Source organism: Danio rerio, chromosome 7 (assembly GCF_052040795.2).
Source record: "Danio rerio strain M-AB ecotype USA chromosome 7, GRCz13ab, whole genome shotgun sequence".
NCBI lineage: Eukaryota > Metazoa > Chordata > Actinopteri > Cypriniformes > Danionidae > Danio > Danio rerio.
This window is the reverse complement of record NC_141027.1, coordinates 53,394,542-53,417,599: the sequence shown is the minus strand read 5'-3', so window position 1 is coordinate 53,417,599 and position 23,058 is coordinate 53,394,542. Positions and strand designations below refer to the sequence as shown.

At 34.0% G+C, this 23,058-nt stretch overlaps 3 protein-coding genes and 1 long non-coding RNA gene across 36 annotated transcripts in view; 1 reads left to right on the top strand and 3 right to left on the bottom strand.

Annotated features, from left to right (window-relative positions):
* The window catches only part of ppip5k1a (diphosphoinositol pentakisphosphate kinase 1a), a 97,516-nt gene extending 88,158 nt beyond the window's left edge, over window positions 1-9,358 (bottom strand). For all 26 annotated transcript variants that reach the window (XR_015496265.1, XR_015496260.1, XR_015496264.1 and 23 more), the window contains exons 1-3: window positions 9,295-9,358; window positions 4,825-5,324; window positions 2,571-2,766 (exon numbers count right to left, since the gene is read on the bottom strand). Coding sequence is in view for 8 of the 26 variants with exons in the window: in XM_087261861.1 (XP_087117987.1) it covers window positions 2,571-2,766; window positions 4,825-4,974 (346 nt within the window). In the remaining 18 variants the exon portion in view is untranslated. The remainder of the gene's footprint in view (window positions 1-2,570; window positions 2,767-4,824; window positions 5,325-9,294) is intronic.
* Window positions 9,359-9,611: 253 nt separating this feature from the next.
* On the bottom strand, window positions 9,612-18,101 carry mtfmt (mitochondrial methionyl-tRNA formyltransferase). The gene is given in 9 exon segments (NM_001077542.2): window positions 9,612-9,989; window positions 12,773-12,849; window positions 13,445-13,523; window positions 13,876-13,967; window positions 14,088-14,163; window positions 15,949-16,051; window positions 16,153-16,275; window positions 17,299-17,499; window positions 17,582-18,101. Coding segments are annotated over 9 exon segments (1,173 nt in total). The 5' UTR covers window positions 17,806-18,101; the 3' UTR covers window positions 9,612-9,791.
* An 8-nt stretch (window positions 18,102-18,109) lies between these two features.
* LOC147836121 (uncharacterized) lies at window positions 18,110-21,110 on the top strand. Its single transcript, XR_015496282.1, has 2 exons — window positions 18,110-18,260; window positions 20,380-21,110. It is a non-coding gene; the product is annotated as an uncharacterized LOC147836121 (long non-coding RNA).
* znf280d (zinc finger protein 280D) overlaps window positions 19,729-23,058 on the bottom strand; it is a 38,344-nt gene continuing 35,014 nt past the window's right edge. For all 8 annotated transcript variants that reach the window (XM_087261871.1, XM_087261872.1, XM_087261873.1 and 5 more), the window contains exon 18: window positions 19,729-20,789. In XM_087261871.1, the coding sequence (XP_087117997.1) occupies window positions 20,345-20,789 (445 nt within the window). In that variant the 3' untranslated portion in view covers window positions 19,729-20,344. The remainder of the gene's footprint in view (window positions 20,790-23,058) is intronic.

Sequence of the window (23,058 nt, the reverse complement as noted above, 5' to 3'; positions counted from 1 at the left end):
TAAAAGTGCAGTTCGCTGTCAGAATGCAGTTTTGCTTGTTGAAAGTTACCCTGGCCTTGCATAGCTCCATCTTTTTTCCCTTGTCTTTTGCGTCATTACACATGTACAAGTACAATGCAACGAAATGCAGTTTAGGTCTAACCAGCAGTGCAATAGCAGCAAGTGCAGGATACAGGAATAAGTTATAAAGTGCAGTTATAGAAAACTATGGTGATATTTACAGATGGATGTACTATGAACATTATATACAGGTTGGATAAGCTAAGAACAGATTTACAATATATGAATATATGTGCAGGTTGCTATTAATAATCAGTAGTGTGCAGATAAATAAACATGATTACAAGTGTATATGTTACAATATATGAATATATGTGCAGGTTGCTATTAATAAACAGTAGTGTTCAGATAGATAAACATGATAACAAGTGTATATGTTACAATATATGAATATATGTACAGGGATAGATGAACATGATTACAAGTGTATATGTTACAATATATGAATATATGCACAGGGATAGATGAAAATGATTACAGGTGTATATGTTACAATATATGAATATATGCACAGATTGCTATTAATAATCAGTAGTATGCAGATAAATAAGCATGATTACAAGTGTATATGTATAGTGGATGTGTACATAATTACAAATGCCCATATGCAGTGGGTATGTACAGTTCAATAAGTAAACAGTTCAATGTGGTGCAGTGAATGTACAAATTTTAAATGTGCAAATGTTAAACAGTGCAGTTATTGCGAGGAGTTTAAGTTAGAGGAGTGTGGGGTGTGTATTGAAGGGGGCAAAAGAGTCAGTGTGGGGCAGAGCTCAGGAGGGAGACAGCTCTGGGGAAAAAGCTGTTCCTCAGTCTGCTGGTTTTTGTCCAGGGGAGCCTGAAGCGCCTGCCGGAGGGCAGGAGAGAAAACTGTCTGTGAGCAGGGTGAAAGGTGTCCTTCAGAATACTGCGTGCTCGGCGCAAACAGTGTTTCTTCTGGATGTCCTCTATGGCTGGCAGTGTGGTCCCTGTGATGCGTTAGGCAGTTTTCACCACCCGCTGCAGTGCCTTACGCTCAGCAACAGAGCAGCTTCCATACCAGACTGTGACACAGTTTGTCAGGATGCTCTCTATTGTGCAGCGGTAAAAGTTTACCAAGACGGCTGATGAAAGCTGGTTCTTCTTCAGTTGCCTTAAGAAGAATAGGCACTGGTGAGCCTTCTTGATCAGGCTGGAGGTGTTGGTGGTCCAGGAAAGGTCCTTTGAGATGTGGGTCCCCAGGAACTTAAAGGATGAGACAGGCTCAACGGCCATCCCATTGATGTGGATGGGATCATGTGAGCCTGTTCGTCCCTTTCTGAAGTCCACAATGAGCTCCTTGGTCTTGTTGGTGTTAAGGAGCAGATTATTGTCGGTGCACCAAGTGGCCATATGCTGTATCTCCTCCCTGTAGGCCGTCTCATCATTGTTGCTGATTAGACCAATCACTGTGGTGTCATCTGCAAATTTGATGATGGTGTTGGATCTATTAACAGGCCTACAGTCAACGGTAAAAAGGGAGTAGAGGAAGGGGCTCAGCACACAGCCCTGTGGTACACCAGTGTTGAGTGTGACGGTGGTGGAGCAGATGTGGCCTGATCTAACATTCTGAGGTCTGTTAGTCAGAAAGTCCATAATCCAGTTGCAGAGTGATGTGTCGATATCCAGGTTCCTTAGTTTGATCAGTAACTTGGAGGGTATGACAGTGTTGAATGCTGAGCTGAAGTCCACAAACAGCATTCGTGCATAAGTGTTTTTATTGTCCAGGTGTGTGAGTACAGAGTGTAGTGCTATAGAGACTGTATCCTCTGTGCTCCTGTTGCCACGGTAGGCAAACTAATGTGGGTCCAGTGTGGGTGGCAGAGAGTCTTTTAGATGTGCCAGGACCAACCGCTCGAAGCACTTCATGATGATGGGTGTGAGTGCTACAGGCCGGTAGTCATTCAGGCATGTTGGGCTACGTAGTACATAGTATTGAATCTGATAATCATGGAACATTATTTCTTGCACATGACCACACAGAACATTATTGTTGGCATCCAAAGACTTTAAGCCTTTAACTTCTCTCTTGTGAAAACACTTGGAGCTTCAATGAGATTGTATATTTGGGGATGGATGCCGCTAACTTTAACGTTAATTTTGCCAAATAATTGTGCTTATTACTGGGTGACAAGCTATTATAATATGCTGAAAGCATTATGTAAATAATATATATACTATGTTATCAATATAACTTTAGACAATACAGTTTTAGTTAGTTCTAGTTTTTTGTATTTTTATTTCAGTTAATGAATATTCTACTTTTCGTTCATTTTCGTTAACTTTAATAACCATGGACGGTTGATGGGACCCATTGACTTCCAAACTAATCTGTTAAATAGATGATGAGTAAATGATGAGACAATTTTCATTTTTGGGTGAACTATCCCTTTAATGACGCAGGACTGCTTCATTGACTCGTTTTATATTTCAGACTTCAGTAAAGAAACTTGATCTTCAACAGGCTTAAAGGGCAAAAACCCAAGACATACCTTTGGAGTGAAATGAGATCAGGCAGTCGCAGAGTGGCCACTTCTCAACCGGCTCATTTAGAATGACATCCTCAGGAAAGATGACCACTGTTATGTACTCAAACTTGCAAAGGCGCTCCAAGATTTGAGTCATGGGTTTGGACTTGGATTTCTTCATCATACAGCAAATCCCCATCACGATCTGACGCTCTGGAGGCTTTAGAGACAAAAGAAAGATTTAAATGAGCATCTACCTAGACCAGGGATGCCCAAACTCGGTCCTGGAGGGCCAGTGTCCTGCATAGTTTAGTTCCAACTTCCTTCAACACATTTGCCTGGAAGTTTTAGTATAACTAGGATGAGCTTGATTAGCTGATTCAGGTGGTTTAATTGGGGTTGGAACTGAAATATGCAGGCCACCGGCCCTCCAAGACAAGTTTGGGTACCCCTGACCTAGACATGCCAAACTCAGTACAAAACTGCATGAGGGAGGACAAACTCATGTGGTCAGTTCTAAAAGGTTAAACTAAGACACTGTTTATTTGTTAACTGTTGTCTTCTGTATGATTTTGTTTACTACATATAATCAAGAACTTTTGAAGCTTGTAATGTTTTAAGCATCTATTGCTTTACTTTGAGCACATAAACATCATATTCAGAGCTCACATAAAGGGAAAGTTCACCCAAAATTAACAATTCTGTTACCATTTGCTCACCCTTTGACTAATTCATCTGTTGAACACACACACATACACAAAAATATATTTTTGAGCATTTGTTTTTCTACTATGGACGTCAATGCTTATCTTTTCCCAGCATTTTTCAAAATATCTTTTGTGTGTGTGTGTGTCAATGGTTACAGGTTTCCATCATTCTTCAAAATATCTTCTTTTGTGGTCAACAGAAGAAAGAAATTGTATTATATTTAAGTTATTTTTAAGTTCATTTTTGGCTGAACTATAAATAATATTTTTATTTATTCCATTATTTATCAGAGGTTGCCACAGCAGAATGAACTGCCAACTTATCACGCATATGTTTTACGCAGCGGATGCATTTTCAGCCGCAACCCAATACTGAGAAAATAAATAACATATATATTTATATATATATATATATATATATATATATATATATATATATATATATATATATATATATATATATATATATACACTATATATATTCTGAGAAAAGCGACAATAATTAGATATACACACAAAGACCAAAGCATCGTCAAAAAAACATGTCAAAAAAAACATTTGACGTGAGAAAAAAAATAAAAATTAGCTGCTTATTACCAGTTAGTAAGATGGAAGTTGGGATTAGGTTTTGGGTAGGATCAGAGGTGTAGAAATAAGTAAATATTAAAAAGCTACTTAAAAAACTTTTAATAAAGCATTAACAGGCAGGTAATAAGCCGGCAGTTAATAGCAAGAATTAAACTACAGTGTTACCAGAAAATTTAAGAATATTGTTGATAATGGTAGTAACAAACCTTTTAAAGTTTCTGAAACTGCCTAAAATATTAAAACTATAGTAAAAACTATTAAAATTAAAGTTAAAATGTTAAAACTATCAACATCGAGTCACTAAAAGTTACAGAATCAGAAATAAATTTAGTTCATCAAATGAAGAAAAAATATAATAGTAATAAAAGAGCTAAATTTAGGGGAAAACGGTCCTATAGTTTTATGACCATGCTCAAGGAAAATTTCCTGACCGATGTTTATGTCCTAAAACTACTAAACCAGGCATAAGAAGTAGAGATGCTCAGATCGATTGGCCGGAGATTGTTATCAGCAGATAATCACATTTAATGACTGTTTAATGGCCGATCTCATTAACCAATTGCAAGTGCAAACTTTTTCTTGATTGAGACATGTTGAATTCTATTTCATTTGCCATGTTTCCAAATTACATTGTAAGTCGTTTTTCTTACCTTTTTTTCTGTTTCATCTATTGTTTTCTTTAAAGCTACTTCTGGCCATGACATGTTCACAGCTAAATGGTTATGAGTTGTGTTTAAGGTATTGTATGCAGCATCTTTCATTTATTCTCTTTGGAGAGATATACACTCAAGTATCATACTTAGAGGAAAATGTGCTTTATGCATTATAAGGCTTAAAGCATCAGAATCCGTACTCTGTATCAGCCAATCACCATGACAAGAAATCGATATTTGGCATCGGCTGCAAAAATCCTGATCAGAGCATCCCTAATAAAAACCATTTCCTGCAAAACCCCTTCATCAGAAAAGGCACTCAATCCATACCGAGTCATCCTCCAGGTCGTCTTCGTACAGCTCCATGTCTGTCCTCATGCTGGCGTAGTCGTCCAGGCCCTCGCTCTCATCCTCCGCGCAGCCCACGAAGAATCTGGGAGCGCCGCGCTGGCTCTCGCCGGGGCTGCTGGGCTCTGACATTACAGTCCACAGCGGCAGCAACCCACTGCTTCCTGCCGCGCCATCTCACAATACCACACCCAGCTGGAAGGGCACGAGGCCAAACCAGCTTTGTACCCAGCCTGCAAGAGCTGTGGTGGGGTTTATCAGTTTTGTGTGTGAGGGTCCAAGAAGAGATCAAAAGGCTGAATGACGCCTGCCAGTGTACGGGGAAATAGTTATTGGGAAGGATATGAAGTGATGGATCGATAACACAAATCCATTCTGCTGAATACTGGAGCTTTTTGGTTGTATTTTGGAAGAAGTTTTTCTCCAGGTGTCCTGATGTACTCAAAGACTGAACTGGAGGATGAAATGAAGCATCTTGTTTCCTAGAAAAACAAACAAAAAATAATAATAATTATGATTATAATAATAATAATAATTCCATCCATTAATATGGCGCTTTTCTGGACACTTAAAGGGCTTTACACATTTTTAGGGGGAATCTCCTCATCCACCAATAGGCTTAATCAGTCAGTGAATCTGTATGTAAATCATCATCTCTATTGGAGTGGATGTGGAGTGATGTTTGTATTAGCAAAGGGGCAACAGAGGTTTGTATTTTTCTTATTGAATGAAAGGGATCATTGACAAACAGTCTGCCATCAATAGCATGTCAGATGTATATAATTATATTTGCTATATGTTTAAAACACAAATAAATATATATTTGATATTTGAAACCTAAGGGATTTGTCTCACTGAATGTGAAGCTACAAAAAGTAAAAAAGAGATCTAAAAGCAACCCATATGCGTAATTGACTAGTTGTTCACATATAAACAGTGATAAATAAACAAATACAACACTCAAATATCATAAATGGAAGTAGGGCTGCACAATATTGGACAAAAATGACATAGCAATACTTTTTCTTCCCATGTGATGCATATTGTCATATTGAGTACATTTTCACCAGATGACTGGTATAGTTCTATTTGGAAAAAGTCATCTGCATAAAATACAATAAATCAATCATAAGTATTGAGAAGCAATTGATAAATGACATTGATAAGAGACAGTAAAGCAAAAATGCAAGTGAAATAAACAGGTTTCTGGGAGTCTAGCAATATTCAGGAACACAAACTGAGTTGTCAAATGTCAAGTATAACACAGTTATACACGAGTATAACACGGTTATACAGTTACAATTCATCTTTTTTATAGTTACAAACATTATAATGTCTTATGTCTGAATGATTTATCTGGCTTGAGATGTTCACACAGTCACAAGTCCTAAAAACACTTGCAAATGACAAGCATTTCAGTAACTTTATAAAATGTAAATGTACAAATGAAATCAAACATATAAAATATGTCAAAGATGACAAAAGGATAAAATATGTCTCATGCAAAGCTCATACGTCTTATGTAAAAAAAAGAGATGAGTAAAAGAAGAAATAAGTTGACCTCATAGAAGAATTATGTGTGTGGTAAAGAGGTGGGAAAATAATAAGCTTGTGCTTCATCCCGCTCCATTTCGACTATGTTTAAATTAATTTTTTTTGTTAATTTTCAGGTATGATATTTTTGCTTGAAATAAATAAATCAAATCAAATCAAGCTTTATAATTTCATGAGTGTTTTCAAATGTGGCTTCTGGTCAACTTTAATCTCGATTCGACAATGCAGATCTTGAGATGTGACGATTGCAGATGCAAACATTGCAATGCTAAAATAATATATTGTAAAGCCCTATATAGAAGCTTAAACAAATTTTAAATATACATTTTTGATTGAGATTGTTTGCCAAAACTTAGATATTTCTCTCCTCCTTAAGTGGTGGTAAACCTTTATGAGTTTATTTCTTTTATTTCCTTTCTTCAAAATATTTTCTTTTGTGTTCAACAGAAAGAAAAACATCAAACAGCTTTGCAACAAGTAAAAGGAGAATAAATGATGACAGAGTTTAAAAATGTTTTGGTTAACTACATCTTTAAATAAGAAAAATCTATGTTCACTTTACGAATTAAATAAAAAATCATTTATACTGACTAAAAGGTATTCAGTTAAGAACAGTGAGGGATTTTTGTATTTGTCTTTTTCAGTTAAAGTCTGTGTGAAACCTAAATTCACAATGCTTATATTGCTATCTGTGTTTATTCGGTGTAACACCAAACAAATTCACCAATTAAAAAAGTTATGTGATTTTTGAAGCACAATTTGATGTTTTAAAATAATTTTTGAAATGATGTTTATCATATCTTTTGAGCACTGACTAAACATGTCACAAATACAAAACATCATTTGATCTGATCCTAATTATTTGACATAACCATGATAACAGTGCTGTGAACATTTTAGTTAAAGTTTTTTCCTTCTTACATTATATTTTATTAAGGTTTGCTGCAAAAAAAACTAATTCAAGTCAATTCATCTTTATTTCTATAGGACTTTTACAATGTCAAAGCAGCTTAACACAGAAGTCCTAGTAAACTGAAACTGTGTCAGTCTGGATTTCAGAGTTGAAGTTCAGTTTAGTTTAGTTTAGTTCAGTGTGGTTTAGTTTTCACTGCTGAAAGTCCAAACACTGAAGAGCAAATTCATCGATGCACAACAAGTAAATATTTAAACTGTTATATACTCTTTTCTCAGCATTACAGCAAATCAAATGTGCTTATTTAAATATATTTCCAAAAAAAAACTAAAAATGTAAAAGTAAAATCAGTAACTAAAGTGATCAGAAAACTAATCGGCTCTATTCATGTGGAATACTTTGAGATCCCTTCATTAAATTCTTAAGGCATCAAAGCTTTGGCAAAACGGACAGAGGAACTGGAATCTCTGTTAGCCCTATAACTTGCTTTGCTTTAGTTTCGGTGGAGTGCCGTCATAGCGAATCATTACAGTTGTGCTAAAATCAGTCTACAAAACAGTTTACTTAATAGCTTTCTAACTGGTTTAGTCTTGATGACATTCAAAGTTTTTTTTTTTTCGGTTTCTTGTAAAAGAAGAAATGTATGAGCTTGCTTTTTAAATACATTCAAAATAACAGCACTCTTTGCTTGTGTCACAGTGCTTAATTATCATGCTGGCACTCATGTTACACTTTCTGCCCTCACGTCAGCGAATTCTCCAGTCGAGACTGACCACAGAGCTCTCTTCTCAGAGGTTTGTGTCACACTGCAAAATCAGCCTTTCCCGTTCCCAGATTGACCGAATTATAAACTCATCTGTACTTAGGTTGTAGCTTTTGTTTAGTCTCTAAACATGAAAATGACTCCCCAGTGTCTCAGTTTACAAACCTGCTTTCACAGCAAACATTTTTCTGTACAGAATCAACTCCAAAACATGAAGGTGGGGATAGCAAGCCTGAACGATTCTGAATCCCATTTCCTCTTTTGCTCCTGATATTGCATAGTTGTTTACTTGCGATCATACATGCATACATTTTCATAATAACTGGTTTTCATATTTAAAATACACTTAAATAATCATATATAACAACTTGAATGATAAATAAACACGCATATAGATTACAAGCACTAAATTCTACTAAAATTAACTAAATTCTCAAAAAAAAAATGGTTATTTTATTATGTTCAGTTATTTTCAATTGACCATACTTTGAAACCATTACTGACACATGTTATTTTGGGTAAAGCTGGTTCCATACTTAACACGATTATCTCTCAGCTGCACATAGTATTAGAACTTCAGAAGTATTAGACTCTTAAAATCCCCTATTTACACCTGTTCAATTGCTCGAGGATCTCCAACAGCTCTAGAGGTTGTCAATGAGCCCAGCATAAGCTGTACACCTACACCAACATGCTATACAAATTGTGCAATTGTTAAATAGCGAAGGTGACGTGTGTGTTCATCGGTTTATGAATAATGTGTATGTAATTTCACACTGCACGTATATGAAAACATAGTATTACGCGTGTGTAACTGTGACAGGACAGTCTACGTATCAGGTTACTAGGTAACAGTTTCAAAGCCCCACATCAATGAACACTGTTTTCCCTTTATAACAAGCAAACAATCATGGGAACATTACATAACAGTCTAATGAAACCCTAAACATTACAGCAGGGAATACTGATTTTAAAATATTTATCTTGCCGCTTTCCATTTACAAATAACGTTCCTTATAGAGTAAACGTGACTACGTTAGGTTGTGAAGATTTGCTAGCTAGCAACACGGCTATTCGTTAGCTCAACGTAAACGATACTTTTCATTAGCTATTATAAAAACTCAATGACAGCGGCAGATAACTAAATTCGGATTAGAAGATATTGATAAACTGTAGTTTCATGCAATAAGAACATAAGCGGCGTTATCCAGTGATGACTTACTATGTGAAATGTGTAGCGGTGCTGACGGTTTCACAGCTGTCCTGGGATTTGACAGGTTGTTAGTGAAACCGAACTTTACTTCGGACGCAAGGATAAACAAATGCTTCAGCCAATGAGAGAGTTTTATTTGTTGACAGACAGACATGCTCGGCCTATGTGAGGCAATGAGAGGGCGGGATGTACGTAACGTTAGCTGCAGCAGGACTTTGCATCAGTGTTTGGAGTATCAGTAGTAAGTGATTTCTTATGATGAAACTGATATTTCTTTTGACAGAAACCTTCTTTAGAGGACCAGAATCAAACAATCACCATCCAAATTATGTCAAAAATAATTTTATTGTATGCACATTCTATCACACATCACTCACTGCTAGAGATCTGCAAATATACAGTAGATTATCAATTCATTGTCTTAAAACAGACAAAAACGTTTTCAAATACATGTCCGAGCTGTTTATATGTGACTGATTATGCCATGATAGCAGTGTAGGTAGGCTTCAAAGTGAAGTGTTTTTCTGTAGTAGGATGTTATGGTCCTGTTCTCTTGGATATCGAGTCTCTTTACAACTCTGGAAGCGACAGGTGTTTGAGTTGGGACATTTCTTCAACATGCTTTGATGGAGATATCCGTTAAAGAAATCAGTTGCTGACAGCCTTTTCTTGAACATCACCGTTTTGAATCCGACCCAGCCATCCTAAAAATTGTGGTGGAAAAAAAAATCTGAAAACAAACACTGAATACATGACACATCGTTAACTTTGTAGAATGTGTGTAACGTTAAAGCTATGCATGTTGGAATGAAAACACTAACACTCAGTGTTGGGGTAACGCAGTACAAGTAACGCCAGTTACATAATAACATTACTTTTCTATATATCGAGTAAAGTAACACATTGTTTTTTTTTTAAGTCATAATATTTCAGTTACTTTTTGAAAATGTAACAGGTTATTTTTTTAGTTTAATAAATTTGCTTTTTTTTTTAAATTAACTGCTGAATGAAAGTAGCCACAACCAATCACGCAGAGAAGGTGTTTGTTATTTTGATCACATCAAAGAAAAGGAAAAGGGGATTGTCTCAATGGACAGTGATTTTACTTAGGACAATTAGTACAAAACAGAAGTAGTAAACACATTGCTTTAAACTTTCAAAAGCATTTTTGTGTTTATTAAAGCTAAATGATTGTTATACAGTGTGTTGTTAATAGCAGAGCTCCTTTTAAAAAAATAAAGAAAAAAAAAACTAGTTCTGAAAGAGATCAAGTCTCAGACAGGTAACGCAAAAGTAACTCAAAAGTAACACAACACATTACTTACCATAAAAAAGTAACCAATTATTGCAACTAGTTACTTTTTTAGGGAGTAACTCAATACTGTATTGAATTACTTTCAAATGTAACTCTCCCCCAACACTGCTAACACTGTTCTAAAATGAATATATAGTGTTATCGAACGTATTAAACCATTTGAATATTAAACCACATTGAACAGAAATGAACTCTGAAAACTGAATTGACTGTTTTAATTCACTATAATCTTCTAGGTGAAGCTGCTTTGACACAATCTACATTGTAAAAGCCCTATACAAATAAAGATTAATTGAAGTGAACAGTAAAATAGTTAGCACTAAACCCATAGAAAATAATTTAGATTAAAAACTTAAAACTCCAAATATAACCTTCACATAAAAACAGAACCGAGCTGTAAAATCGAGCTATAAATCTAAATATATATAAGGTATTTAAAAAAAAAAAAACAATGATGATAACTAGGGCTGAACAATGAGCATCGATATTGCAATGTGTGTATCCGCAAGAGTCACATAGCAGGATTATATGATTTATTAGAGGTTAAAAATACAGATATTATTAAATTTGACCTGTTTTTAATTATACAAGGATGGCTGTGCTATTTTACATTTTATTGTTCAATATCTGTACTTGAATACTTTTAGGCTCTCTAGAAATTCACAAAGCATGGTTTATGTATTTATTTTAGGTTGTAATTTATTATAATTTATGCAAATGCACCACATAGAAAAAGCAAGACTGATCATCCCAGTCGATCTAAATGAATGATATATTTCAAAATAGAGCTATTTAAATCCTCTGGTGAAATTATATTCATATTGCAGAAAAAAATATTGCAATGTCAGATTTTTCCAATATCTCTAACAGCACTTATGTACACTGCAGAGTAAAGATTTGTTTTTGTGCCTCTCTTTGATCATCAGCCCTGTCCCCTTGACAACAACACTGGCTGTGTACAGTTATACAGCAGTCACCTAATTAGGTAAACCAAGTGATTTTAATCCTGCTCCCAGAGATCCACTGCTCTGCACATTTTGTATGTATATCAGACACGCTCAGTTCAGTTCATAGAGGTCTCTCATAATGAGCCAAACAGTCTCGATCAGGCATGTTCCCTCATGTCATTCCAAACCCCTGAGACCTTCGTTAATTTTCAGAACACAAATAAAGATATTTTATATGAAATCCGAAAGCTCTCTAACCCTCCTGAGATGATCAAAGTGCAAAGAGGTACCAAAAACATCCTCAAAACTGCTCATATGCCTTCAGTGGTTCAATCATAATTTTTATGAGGATTTTTTTTTCTTATAAAAGTTACAAGAATAGTATTGATTTTATTCAAAATATTTAGTGTCTTCATCTAATCAGAATAATCAATCCCAATCTAATGTCCATTTACTTGGATATGATAATAAACAAGAAACTGAGGTTAGGTTTTTACTCCCCAATGCTTTAAGGGTATAAAATGATGCCATTTCTTACTGCTATCATTAATCAGGCTAACTAGGAAAAAAAGATTATTAAAAGAATTTAAAGAATTATTAGGGAAATCTGTATTTATAAATGATTGGTGTATAGGAATTTATTGAAGGAAAATAAGGTATAGATATTTTGTTAAATATGTTTGTGACAATAAATAAGACAGAGTAGCTAATGGGATCCAAATAAATTCAAATTCTTCAATGTCAGTTAAAGGCGCGCATGTATGTATACATCAGCAAAACATCAACAAAGCCATTATTTTTGTTTTAATCGGAAACCAATTTCTTAAATGTGACAATAAATTCATTTTACTTGAATGACCTCCACAGTCACCAGATTTCAGTCAAGTAGACCAGCTTTTGGATGTGGTGGAACCAGAGATTTGATCATAGAGAAGTAGCAGACAAATCTTCTGTCCAAACCTGCCTTAAAACACCTGTCTATAAAGTTACCTATTAATATTATGATTAGCTAGTTCAGATGTGTAGACCAGTGACTCTCCAGAAGCAGGATTGGACACTTGGTGTAAATCATGTCATTTTAGCTGCATGTGTTCAGTGGTATGGAGGGAACGCACTGTGAGCAGTGATTTTAAATTGATTTCTGTAAAAACTAGATCGATTTTGTTTTTCCTTCTGTGCCAGTGGACAGCGTGCTTGGTAACACTCTTAACACTTAAGTGCATACCTTGCAGCGAACGAGTAAGGTATTGGACTCTTTCTGATAATGGAGAGTCCCAGGCACTGTAGATAAAAACGGAGAAGCTGCAGAGAAAGGTGAAAGAAAATGTAATCACTTATATTCCTTCTTCCAGTAGACAAACAAAGCAAGTTAGCATTAGCTATTAGTTAGCATTAAAACCAATTTTGGTATCACTTTATTTTGATGGCCCCTTTAACGCATTTTGTTGAATTTAGGTTACATTACATCTACATGCCAAATAATTCTCATTAGATTATATGTTGACGGTTAGGTTAGGGTTAGTGTAAGTTGATATGTACTTGCAAAGTTTCTTATGGTCAGTTAAATGTCTGTTGAAAGAGCAGTATCAGCAGATATTAAACAGACAGTCTAGTAATACTTAAATAAGAAGTATTTGCCATGTAGTTGCAATGCAACCTTTAGTCAACAAAATGAAGTCGTACCCTATTTTATATATATATACCTTAGTACACAGTCAGATACATATTGTTCTGACATTGTAATGTCAGAATAATACAATGAAGAAACATATTTCAAACTAATCCAACGTTGGATAACCCCTCTACACCCATATAGATATCGGGAAGAATGAAAAAAACTGGAAATCTATAAAAACTCCTATGCCATCATTAAATAATCATCCACTCTGCTGGTTACCTGTAAATGACACACAGCGTTTGCCAACATAGTCCAGAAGTTTGATAGGATTGCCCATCCACATTGTTCTTAAAGGAATCTGATTGAGAAAACAAAAATGGATAGCAATGGCTAAAATATAACTGAGGTAAGTTAAAATGTTCCTTAAAGAGCCTAAAAAATGTCAATTACTTTCTTCTGTTGAGCACAAAGGAAGCTATAAGGAATGTTAGAAAAATCAGCCATTGATTTTTATAGTTTTTTTTTCTTACTATAGATGATAATGGCTGCTTTTTTACAATATTCTTCTGAATATCTTGTTTTGTGTCTTACAGAAAGAAAGAAAAAATTAAGAAATACAAGTCTAGCACCACTTGACCTCGAGTAAATGATAAGTAGATTTTCACTTTTGTGTGAACTTTCCCTTTAAGATGTTTTTAGTTCTACTGTACCCGAAATCCAATAGCCCGAAACAGTCGGTCAATGTAGTCACAACTGTGCTCTTCCCATATTATCCAGGCCATTGTGGAACTGATCTTAGGAGCTGAAGAAACAGATAAATGGTTAATGTAGTAATCCGTTTTCATATTTTCACATTGTAAAATTATAAGCTTCTGAATTTGCTGACACACTGTTTTGGAAATTATCAGAAAAGCAAGCTTACCCAATGATGCACCCTCTTTAGGTTGCTCTTTTCTGTTTGCTATTCTTTCTGGTAGATTTGTTAAAGTGTCCATCAACTGTTGATTTAAATAAGACACAGTTTTTTTTGTAAGTGGTTAAAGTTAACTATGCTTATGTTAACTGTTTCATGCTAAATAGTGTGGATGAAAAAAACAAAACAGAATAACCAGCCCACTGTAAATAAATGAATCATTCCTTTTTGTACTGTAACTCAAAAATGTTGAAGATTGCACTAGTAATGTCAAGGTCTTGAGCTGTTTTCAAGGAAAGGAAGAACAGATGGACTGTATTTGTATGAAATTTATGATACAATATGAAATAAAGTTAGGGGTTCTTAATATTTTACTGTTTCCCTAAACCTGTCTGATATGTTAATCTTTCTTTATTGTCTCTCGTTGTTTTTTTTTCTTAGGCAATTGAGAGAGCAGACTAACTTTACAAAATTGCAAATTTTCACAAATTCCATGACTTCTTGATTTTCACTGACTTTCTGTTACTACAAGGCTGAATTTCCATGACCTATGATGAGAGCACTGAGCAGAAACTACTTTATTTACTTATTAAATTAGTTAACTAACAAAATGGTCATGGCTGGTTAGGACAAGTAACGAATAACATGGGGAATAAATCTTTATTGTGTGTTGCTATCCGTTGCATCTATTTAAGACACAATGCTAAATTCTAAACAAAGCTAGACTGAGATTGAATTGAATTTTAAGGACACTGTCAATCAGTTCAATTAGCTTTTAACATTAACGTTGGTTAAAACATTAAATAATGATAAAGAATTTGTCATAAAGATGAAACGTCTGTTGGCTTCATACACTGTACACAAATATTACACTTTGATACACTATCTCATCTTTGAATAGCATCTAATTATAATAATGGTTCATCCCCAACTCTTTCAACTTATTTAACAAAATATGTGATAATATATATAACAGTATAATATATAACAGAACTAAAATCCCCAAACATCAATCTAACATAAACTGTAGAGTTTTAAAAGTGTTGTGGCATTTAGAGAATCCTCCGTAGTTCTGTTTTCCTTGTATGCAAAATGTATTTATTTTGTTTTCCCAGACTGCATTCATTTGGTTAAAATAAAGGCCAAACAGAAACCTTTTGAACTAGTACACACCATCACTTCAGGCTTCAGTGTCAATGATTGCTCAAAAATCATTATTGTACTGATTTGGTGCATAAAAATGCATTTTCTTTTTCCTTTTTTGCACTTTCTTATTGTTAATTTTAAAAACAGTAGTACTAATAGATATCTTTGTGGAAACCATGATAAAATATTTAGTTTACTACTTATTTAACTTAAATACTTAGCACTAGTTTGAAAACTAGCAACATTAAGAACATGTTTATGTGTGTGTATACAGTATATGTGTATGACTTGATATCTTTGTTTGATTTTGAGTACAGTGATATGTTTTTTAAAGAGATTGAATAACCAGAATGTCAGGGATTCTGTGAATTTAGTTTTTGCATTTAGATTTGCCTTTAAGGTTTTGATAAAATGTAATGTACTTTTTTATTTAATGCCATGTCAGCAACCAAGGCTATTTTCATGGCAAGAACATTTCAATATTAAATATAAAATTAAAATCAACAAACAAATGAATACATAAATTAAATTTAGTTTTTTTTGTAACATTTCCTGGTGTCACTTTTTAAAAATGTCTTTAAGAGAGTTCATTTAATAAAAAAAAGCCTTCTGGAATCATTATCAGCAGGACAGTACTGTAAAAATGTGTTTTACAGTAAGGGGGTTGTGCTTGAGACAATGCGTGATGTTTTAATGTAAAAGTGCATTTATAGGAGTAACTGACCATTCTGGAACCCATATCTGCCAAAGTAGCTCCGAGCTCTTCAGCAGTGCAGTTCTTCGGAATCTCGTACACCTCTTGCTGAAGAATGGGTCCCACATCAAATCTGACAAGAAATAAAAGTCATGTCAGGCAATTATACAGAGGTATTTAGCATATTTTAGTTAATCTTTCATAGGTCCTGCCCAGAATAAACACAGCATTTACCTCTTCGGTCTTATTTGCATGATAGTCACTCCTGTGACACTGTCACCGTTCAGAATTGTATGAAATATTGGAGCAGATCCCCGCCAGCGTGGCAAAAGACTAGGGTGCACATTCAGGATACCACTACAAAGAATAAAAAGAAATGATGATCTATTATAAGATGAGATCACAACAGACAGTAGTTGTACAGTCTCCATTCTATCAATCTTAATAATTACTATTAATTTTGTACATTAACGTTGATGAGTGATGTGCAGTTTTTAAATGGGACTGGAAGTGAACTGATCTTTTCTTTTACAGGTTATAAATCATACTTAAATTAATCACTCTGTCTGTGAAAACAAAATCTACCGACTGTCAATCTGAGCCTTACAGTTTTTCAAATGCAGATCTGTGGATTGTGTGATTGTAATTATTGTTTGTTGATGTACATGTGCACATTGATTGTACATTAAGTATTACTAAATTCTAATGATCCAGCATGTGTTTTCTACATTATAGGCACTGTAGCTAGGCTTTTTAAATGTGTATTTCTTTATTTAGTGACAGACTGACAATTTGTAATTTTTATTTTGTTTATGGATGAGGGATTGGAATCAATGTGTTTCTATTTTCATGTACAAATATCTTTCTATTTTTGCAATAAGTTAATAAAACAAACAAGAAATAATCACACTAAAAAGTCAATAATGCGGTCAAACTCTTAACTAAAAAATAAAAAAATAATAATTAATGGTGCAGCAAGGAGACAAAATACAAATTGTGAAGTAAATATTTTGAGAATTAAGGTAAAGTATAAGATGTTAAACCTGATTTAAACCTTTAATCTACCAGTTTAACCTACCCACTTTAGGTCTCCAAAAGTATAAAACAGCAAGTTTCAGACACTTTGCTGAGTAAAGAATTGTGAAAAAAAAATTTCATAACTCAATGAATTATACAAGGCATTTCACCTCCAGGCTTTGATGACAATTATACAGCCCTTATTAAAGACTACATACAAAATTAAAAGCATTATTAAGACCATTAATTACGTTTGGAAAGTTGGAATAAATTACTTCCGAAAAAAATCTCATCAAAACATAATAACAAACTAATTATGGACATGCTGAAGTAACATTCGTTTGATGAACCCTTATTACGTACTATGGCATTTTGTTGATGATGTTTTCCTTGATTAAGCTGCCAAATGACACCACCACACCAACATCAAAGTGTGTACTCATGTCCACATCTGGCCAGTGGTGAAGCGGAAGTCTGTGCTGCTCTGCATATTTCCTGACCGGAGCATCACGGGACAGCGTCACGACCTCAAGTGCATCGACGACTCCAGCTTTATTGTCATTTCTAATGAATACAGATGAATAACATGAATAACACAGCAAGGTCATAACGGACAATAATACAATAACATCCTGGATGTCATTACCGAGACAAATGAAGCCGCTTCAGTGACTCCAGAGCAAAATCATCACTTCCAAAGAACAGTATTCTCCAGGGCGGTTTAGACGCAGACTGTGTTTGAGTTACTAAAGATTTGCTTCTGCCCAAGAGAAATAAGCCTCTTCTATGGCGCGTGAAACAGATGCTACAAAGTCTCTGAGACAGCAAACGACCTGGGTCTGTGAGCTTTAAGAAGTTTAAGTTCCACATACTTTAATGTAAGATTTCATAAATGACAGAAACTGCCATTAACAGCTAGCGAAGTTACAAAACCATCAGTCCTCCATTAACGTTAAGCACGCAGAAGTCAGAAAGTCATGCTAATATTCTATGACAACTTCAGGTGAGACAACCTTGGCATTTTTAGAATCACGTTTCCAAAGTTGGCTCATTATACTAATCCGTTTTTCCCCAAAGCAGTAGATGACAGTAGCAAGGTTACGGTTAAGAATTAGATGTACACACTGGCGTATGTGTGCGCCGCCATGTTGACGTTGACGTCGTTTCCGCTTTACGTCTCACATAAAAGCTTTTTTGAACCAGCACAACTACTGTAACCTTTCTTCATTCAATCTTGACGTGCAGTTTTTGCTTTCCAACTGGATTTAGTTCACATTCACAGACTTTTTTGGAGCATTAGAACCTTAAAACCTGAATGCCATTGGGTGAGAAAAAGTTTGAACTTTCCATAATAAATATGGACTTTCCATATATATGAAGAGAAAAATCATTTCTGGATAATAAGAGATTCTATTTGTAATCACGTGCATAGATCTTCACATATCTTTACAAAAAAATTAGAGGCTATAGTAAAACTGCAGAACTTCCAAAGAAAGTTAATAATCTCATATATACATCATGATGACAGTAAATAATATTTGACTTTATATTTTTCAAGACACTTCTATACAGCTTAATGTGACATTTAACCAGGTTAATTAGGTTAACTAGGCAGGTTAGTGTAATTAGGCAAGTTATTGTATAATGATGGTTTGTTCTGTAGACTATCCAAAAAACTATTTGCCTAAAGGGGCTAATAGTTTTGACCTTAAAATGGTGTTTAAAATTTCTTCTGGGCTAATAATTCTGATATATATATATATATATATATATATATATATATATATATATATATATATATATATATATATATATATACACACACACACACACACACACACACACACACACACACACGTAATGTGTTTTAAAATATCTTCCAATCAATCTATATTTAACATCGCTGTGTGACAATGCATGACACATTATCTGCCTTATTTGTTGATAAATGCACAAGATTTTATTCGGAGTGTAATGCCTAATAAAATCAATATTTACCCAAACTAAATTTCCAATACAAGCAAATAGAAATAATGTGTATTTTCTTATTTTCCAGGAGCTCTATAACCAAACTAAGAACTGTTTCTTTCCTTCCCCATACCCCCTAAAGCCAAAAAAAGACTTTAAAATATTCAATATTTACCCATCTCCAGACTTTTATATAGCAGAACCTGCTGGTCTGATTCATTCGAGTGGTTAAATGTTTGTGTAAAAAGTTGTCCTCCCAATTTTCTAAAAAATATATTTTCTTTTATTTATGGAAGATGTTAATATTCAATTTGTATTGAACAATATTCTAATTTTGGAGAAATTTTATATTTATAAATGCAATTGCCTTAAAACAAAACCACTGTTTTTATTTTTCCAAAAGGAATTTTGGTTATACTGTAAATCTTTAAAGTTGTTATATATGTGATATATATATATATATATATATATATATATATATATATATATATATATATATATATATATATATATATATATATATATATATATATATTTTTTTTTTTTTTTTCGGCTGTGTTTGTGCGTCTATTTCTTTGTTTAAACTTTTTTTTTTTGCATTATTATCATATTGATTTGATTATTATTTGTGCTCTGTTCTGTAAATGTACATGAAGTTGTTAAACGAACTCTGCCTTATTGTATTTGTGTTATAATGCAATAAAAAAAAAATTGCAAGTTTTCTCATTACAGCGTGAAACCCCAAGAGGGCGCACTTCACCAAATCAAGAACTTTGAGGAAAACATGAACACGGATTGGATTTGAATCACAAGGGCGCAAATGAATATGTTATAAAAAGTTTATTACTGATGAAGACGAATGTAATTTCTACAATGATTCTACAATCTCTCTCAATCAACAGGAGAAATGACTCCCATTGCAGAATCCTATCCAGATCAACTCCATATAACAATATGTTACACACAATCTAAAAAATAAAAATAAAATAACAGGACTCATCTTTGCATTCCTAAATACAGAGAAATTGCTGAGAACTTGTTTTTTTGTCTTATGAAACCACCACTTTAAAAAAAGCAGATGTAGGAATCTAGATCTGTTAGGTCTGTGATCATCTGTACAATCACAACTGTGGATTGGAAAAAAAAAACTTGAGAACACTCATATACACGGAGCAACATTCACATCGCTGCCTTTACAACTCAATTTTAATCCAGGGGGTGCATTAAAAAAAGAAATTACATATGCAGGTACAGAAATATTGTACTCGCACAGTACATGATTAAAATAATGTTTTAACAGTATACTTCCATCTTCTTTTGGATCTACAAAAAGTTCTTAACGCATATCCTATATAAAAAACGGGGAAGAGCTAGTCATCATAACACTCTGCTGCTTCTAGAGTTTTGTGATGCTTCAATGGATCCTCAGTTATGTTAGCAGTTAACCATCAGTCTCCACTTGTTTGTTGTTTTCAGTTGTGTCGTCCTCAAGGACTTTGGACGGAGTGAGAGGTTCCAGCTGCGAGTCAGCATTCCCTGCATCCAATCCATCAGTTTTACACAGAAAATCAGAGGGAGTTACGGCACCTTCATCAGCGAGGGCAGAAACAGGGCAGACTGGAGCCTCAGCGGGTGATTCAGGAGGAAGACTCTTGGGGGATTCTTCTACTGACGCCTCATTGGTGGTGGCTTCCTCCATGTCCTCCTTCACCTCATCCATGTCATCTTTGTCAGCTTCGGGTGCCTCTGAGCCATCCTCTATTACAGTGTCTTCATCTGGTATTGTTTGTATTTCACTGCTCTGAATGGGTTCAGTCTCATCTCTGGCCTCAGTATGTGGCTGGATGGGAGCTAGATGTTTGGAGTCATCGTGGATATCCTCTGAGCTGAATTATAGGATTGAGATACATTAATATTTATTATCATGTAACACCTGACATATACGATACTACTCTTTAAAGGTCCTATGAAATTAAAATAAAGCATTTTAGATGTTAGTATTAGTATTTTTAGTTTTTAGGATATATATATAAGCTAGTGTGCTGTAAAACAGTGAGAAAATCCGCATTTAGAAAATATAAAACTGATACAAACATGTAAAGCTTATAGTTTGTCACTTGTTTTACTAAATGGATCAATGTTATTTTTCACGTCATACTTCTGTTTCTTATCAAATCTTGACCAATTAAACGCTCTCTAGTATCTGACATGCCCCTACTCCCTCTCATTTGCCTCTCATTTGATGTGCTTTAAATCAACTACTTTCACTGGCAAAGCTGTGAATAAACAAAAGGCTATTGGCTGTTTTTTAAAAAGGGGAGGTGCTACTCTATGATCCCACCCTCTCTTCGTCCTTCGGTTGACATTGTCAAACATAGAATTAAAATGCACATTTCAAAGCAGTTCAGAAGATCTTTAAGATGTTATAAAATAATTAAGATGTTTATTATATGTGGTGATTCATTTCATCCTGTTAGTACAGAAAATTCAATACAGTCATTTATTGCTAATAAACTACATTTTAAAGACATTACAACACTACTATCACCATATTATACTACAGGTCATGATTTCTTTTAGGGTCACACAATATATCGTTTAAGCCTTGATATTGCAATGTGCACATCAGTAAAAGTCATATCTCAGGATCTGCAGTGTTGAGTCTGAATTATAGTTGACCAAGAACCACAGAACAAATGTGATTTGTAGTCTCTGCTAAGTTTAACCATAATAGACAGGCCTGTAGCCAGCTTGGTGAAAAGAGTGGTTCTTTTTTTGAGTGGATCTTTTGGTAGTTATTTGCCTTATTTTCTATTTAATTATGAGGTTTAAATACTGAATTTCAAACACTATTATAAGATGGATGATCTAGTTGGATGGTCATCATAATCACACTTATTGATGTACCAAAAATTAATTCCTAGATTTAGAAAAAAAAATGAAAAAAATACTTATTCTTAAAATAAAAGTTAAAAAAAGAATCTGTTTTAAATTAAAAACAAGCCGAGTGTCATTTATTAGGCAAATTATAAATAAACTGGCCAGCACATTCAATTTCCTTAGTCAGAATTTGTCTATTTGAAAAATATTAAATAATAATAATAATAATAATAATTACAACGTAGAGCTTTACAATTTTTCTAGCTTCTATTGTAAAAAAGTACATTTGAAAATTCATAGATAGCAGCAATTGTATTTAAATAAATTTTAATTTAATGGGTTTTCGATGGATTATTTTCACTATTTATGATGTTATAGCAGTCAAAATAGGACAAAAATGAGCTTATTATTAGCATGTGTTTAAGACCTGTCGCTGAGCATTTCAAGAGTTTAAAGTATTTGGCCACAAAAAAAAACGTTTACAAGAGTAAGAAAGGTTGATATTATTTAATTACTTGCATGATTTACGCAAAAAACAACAACAACTTCTTTCTTAGAATGTGCCTTGTCCAAATAGCTACACTTCAAAGGAAAAATAAGATCATTTAGCTTATTTTAAGGGAAAAACTCTTTATTTTGACATTTCTTCTGAAAACAATATTTTTTACTTTATCTAAGAATAACATGACAAAGCAGTTTTTGCAATGCTTTAAGTACTGTTGTAATACTGTTAGACTTAAAAAAAAAAAAAAAAACATCAAATCGAGCAACTCAAACAATCTTGTGAAACTGTATTCATAATCACCATATTTATCGGAGAAAAATAAAATATTGTAATATCACTCCTAAATTCTTCTGCACCACCATAAATTTAAAAATGCCATCATTGTGCATGAGGTCGCAAAGTGAACAGACAACTTTTTGTTTTTTTCACTTTAAGATGATTTTTTACGCTGCAAATCATTCATTCACAAATTTTCATTTGGCTTAGTCCCTTATTTGTAGTTAATTCAGGGTTATATTCATTTAGAAAGAGTTGTAGTTTTACAAATATTCCCCCAATTCCCTCATAAACCTTTCTCTGTAGTCTACACTAAGAGCTTGTTCTTCAGTCTATAATTAATTCCAAAACTCCTGTTTTAATTTAAGTAAGGTCTCCCGGATAACACTTAATAGGCATCCCAATTACACTAATGAAAAAATAGAGATAATTTTGTATAATAAATGATATTTCCAAATACTTCATGGGTCAGGGGGGATCTGCATTCACAGCCC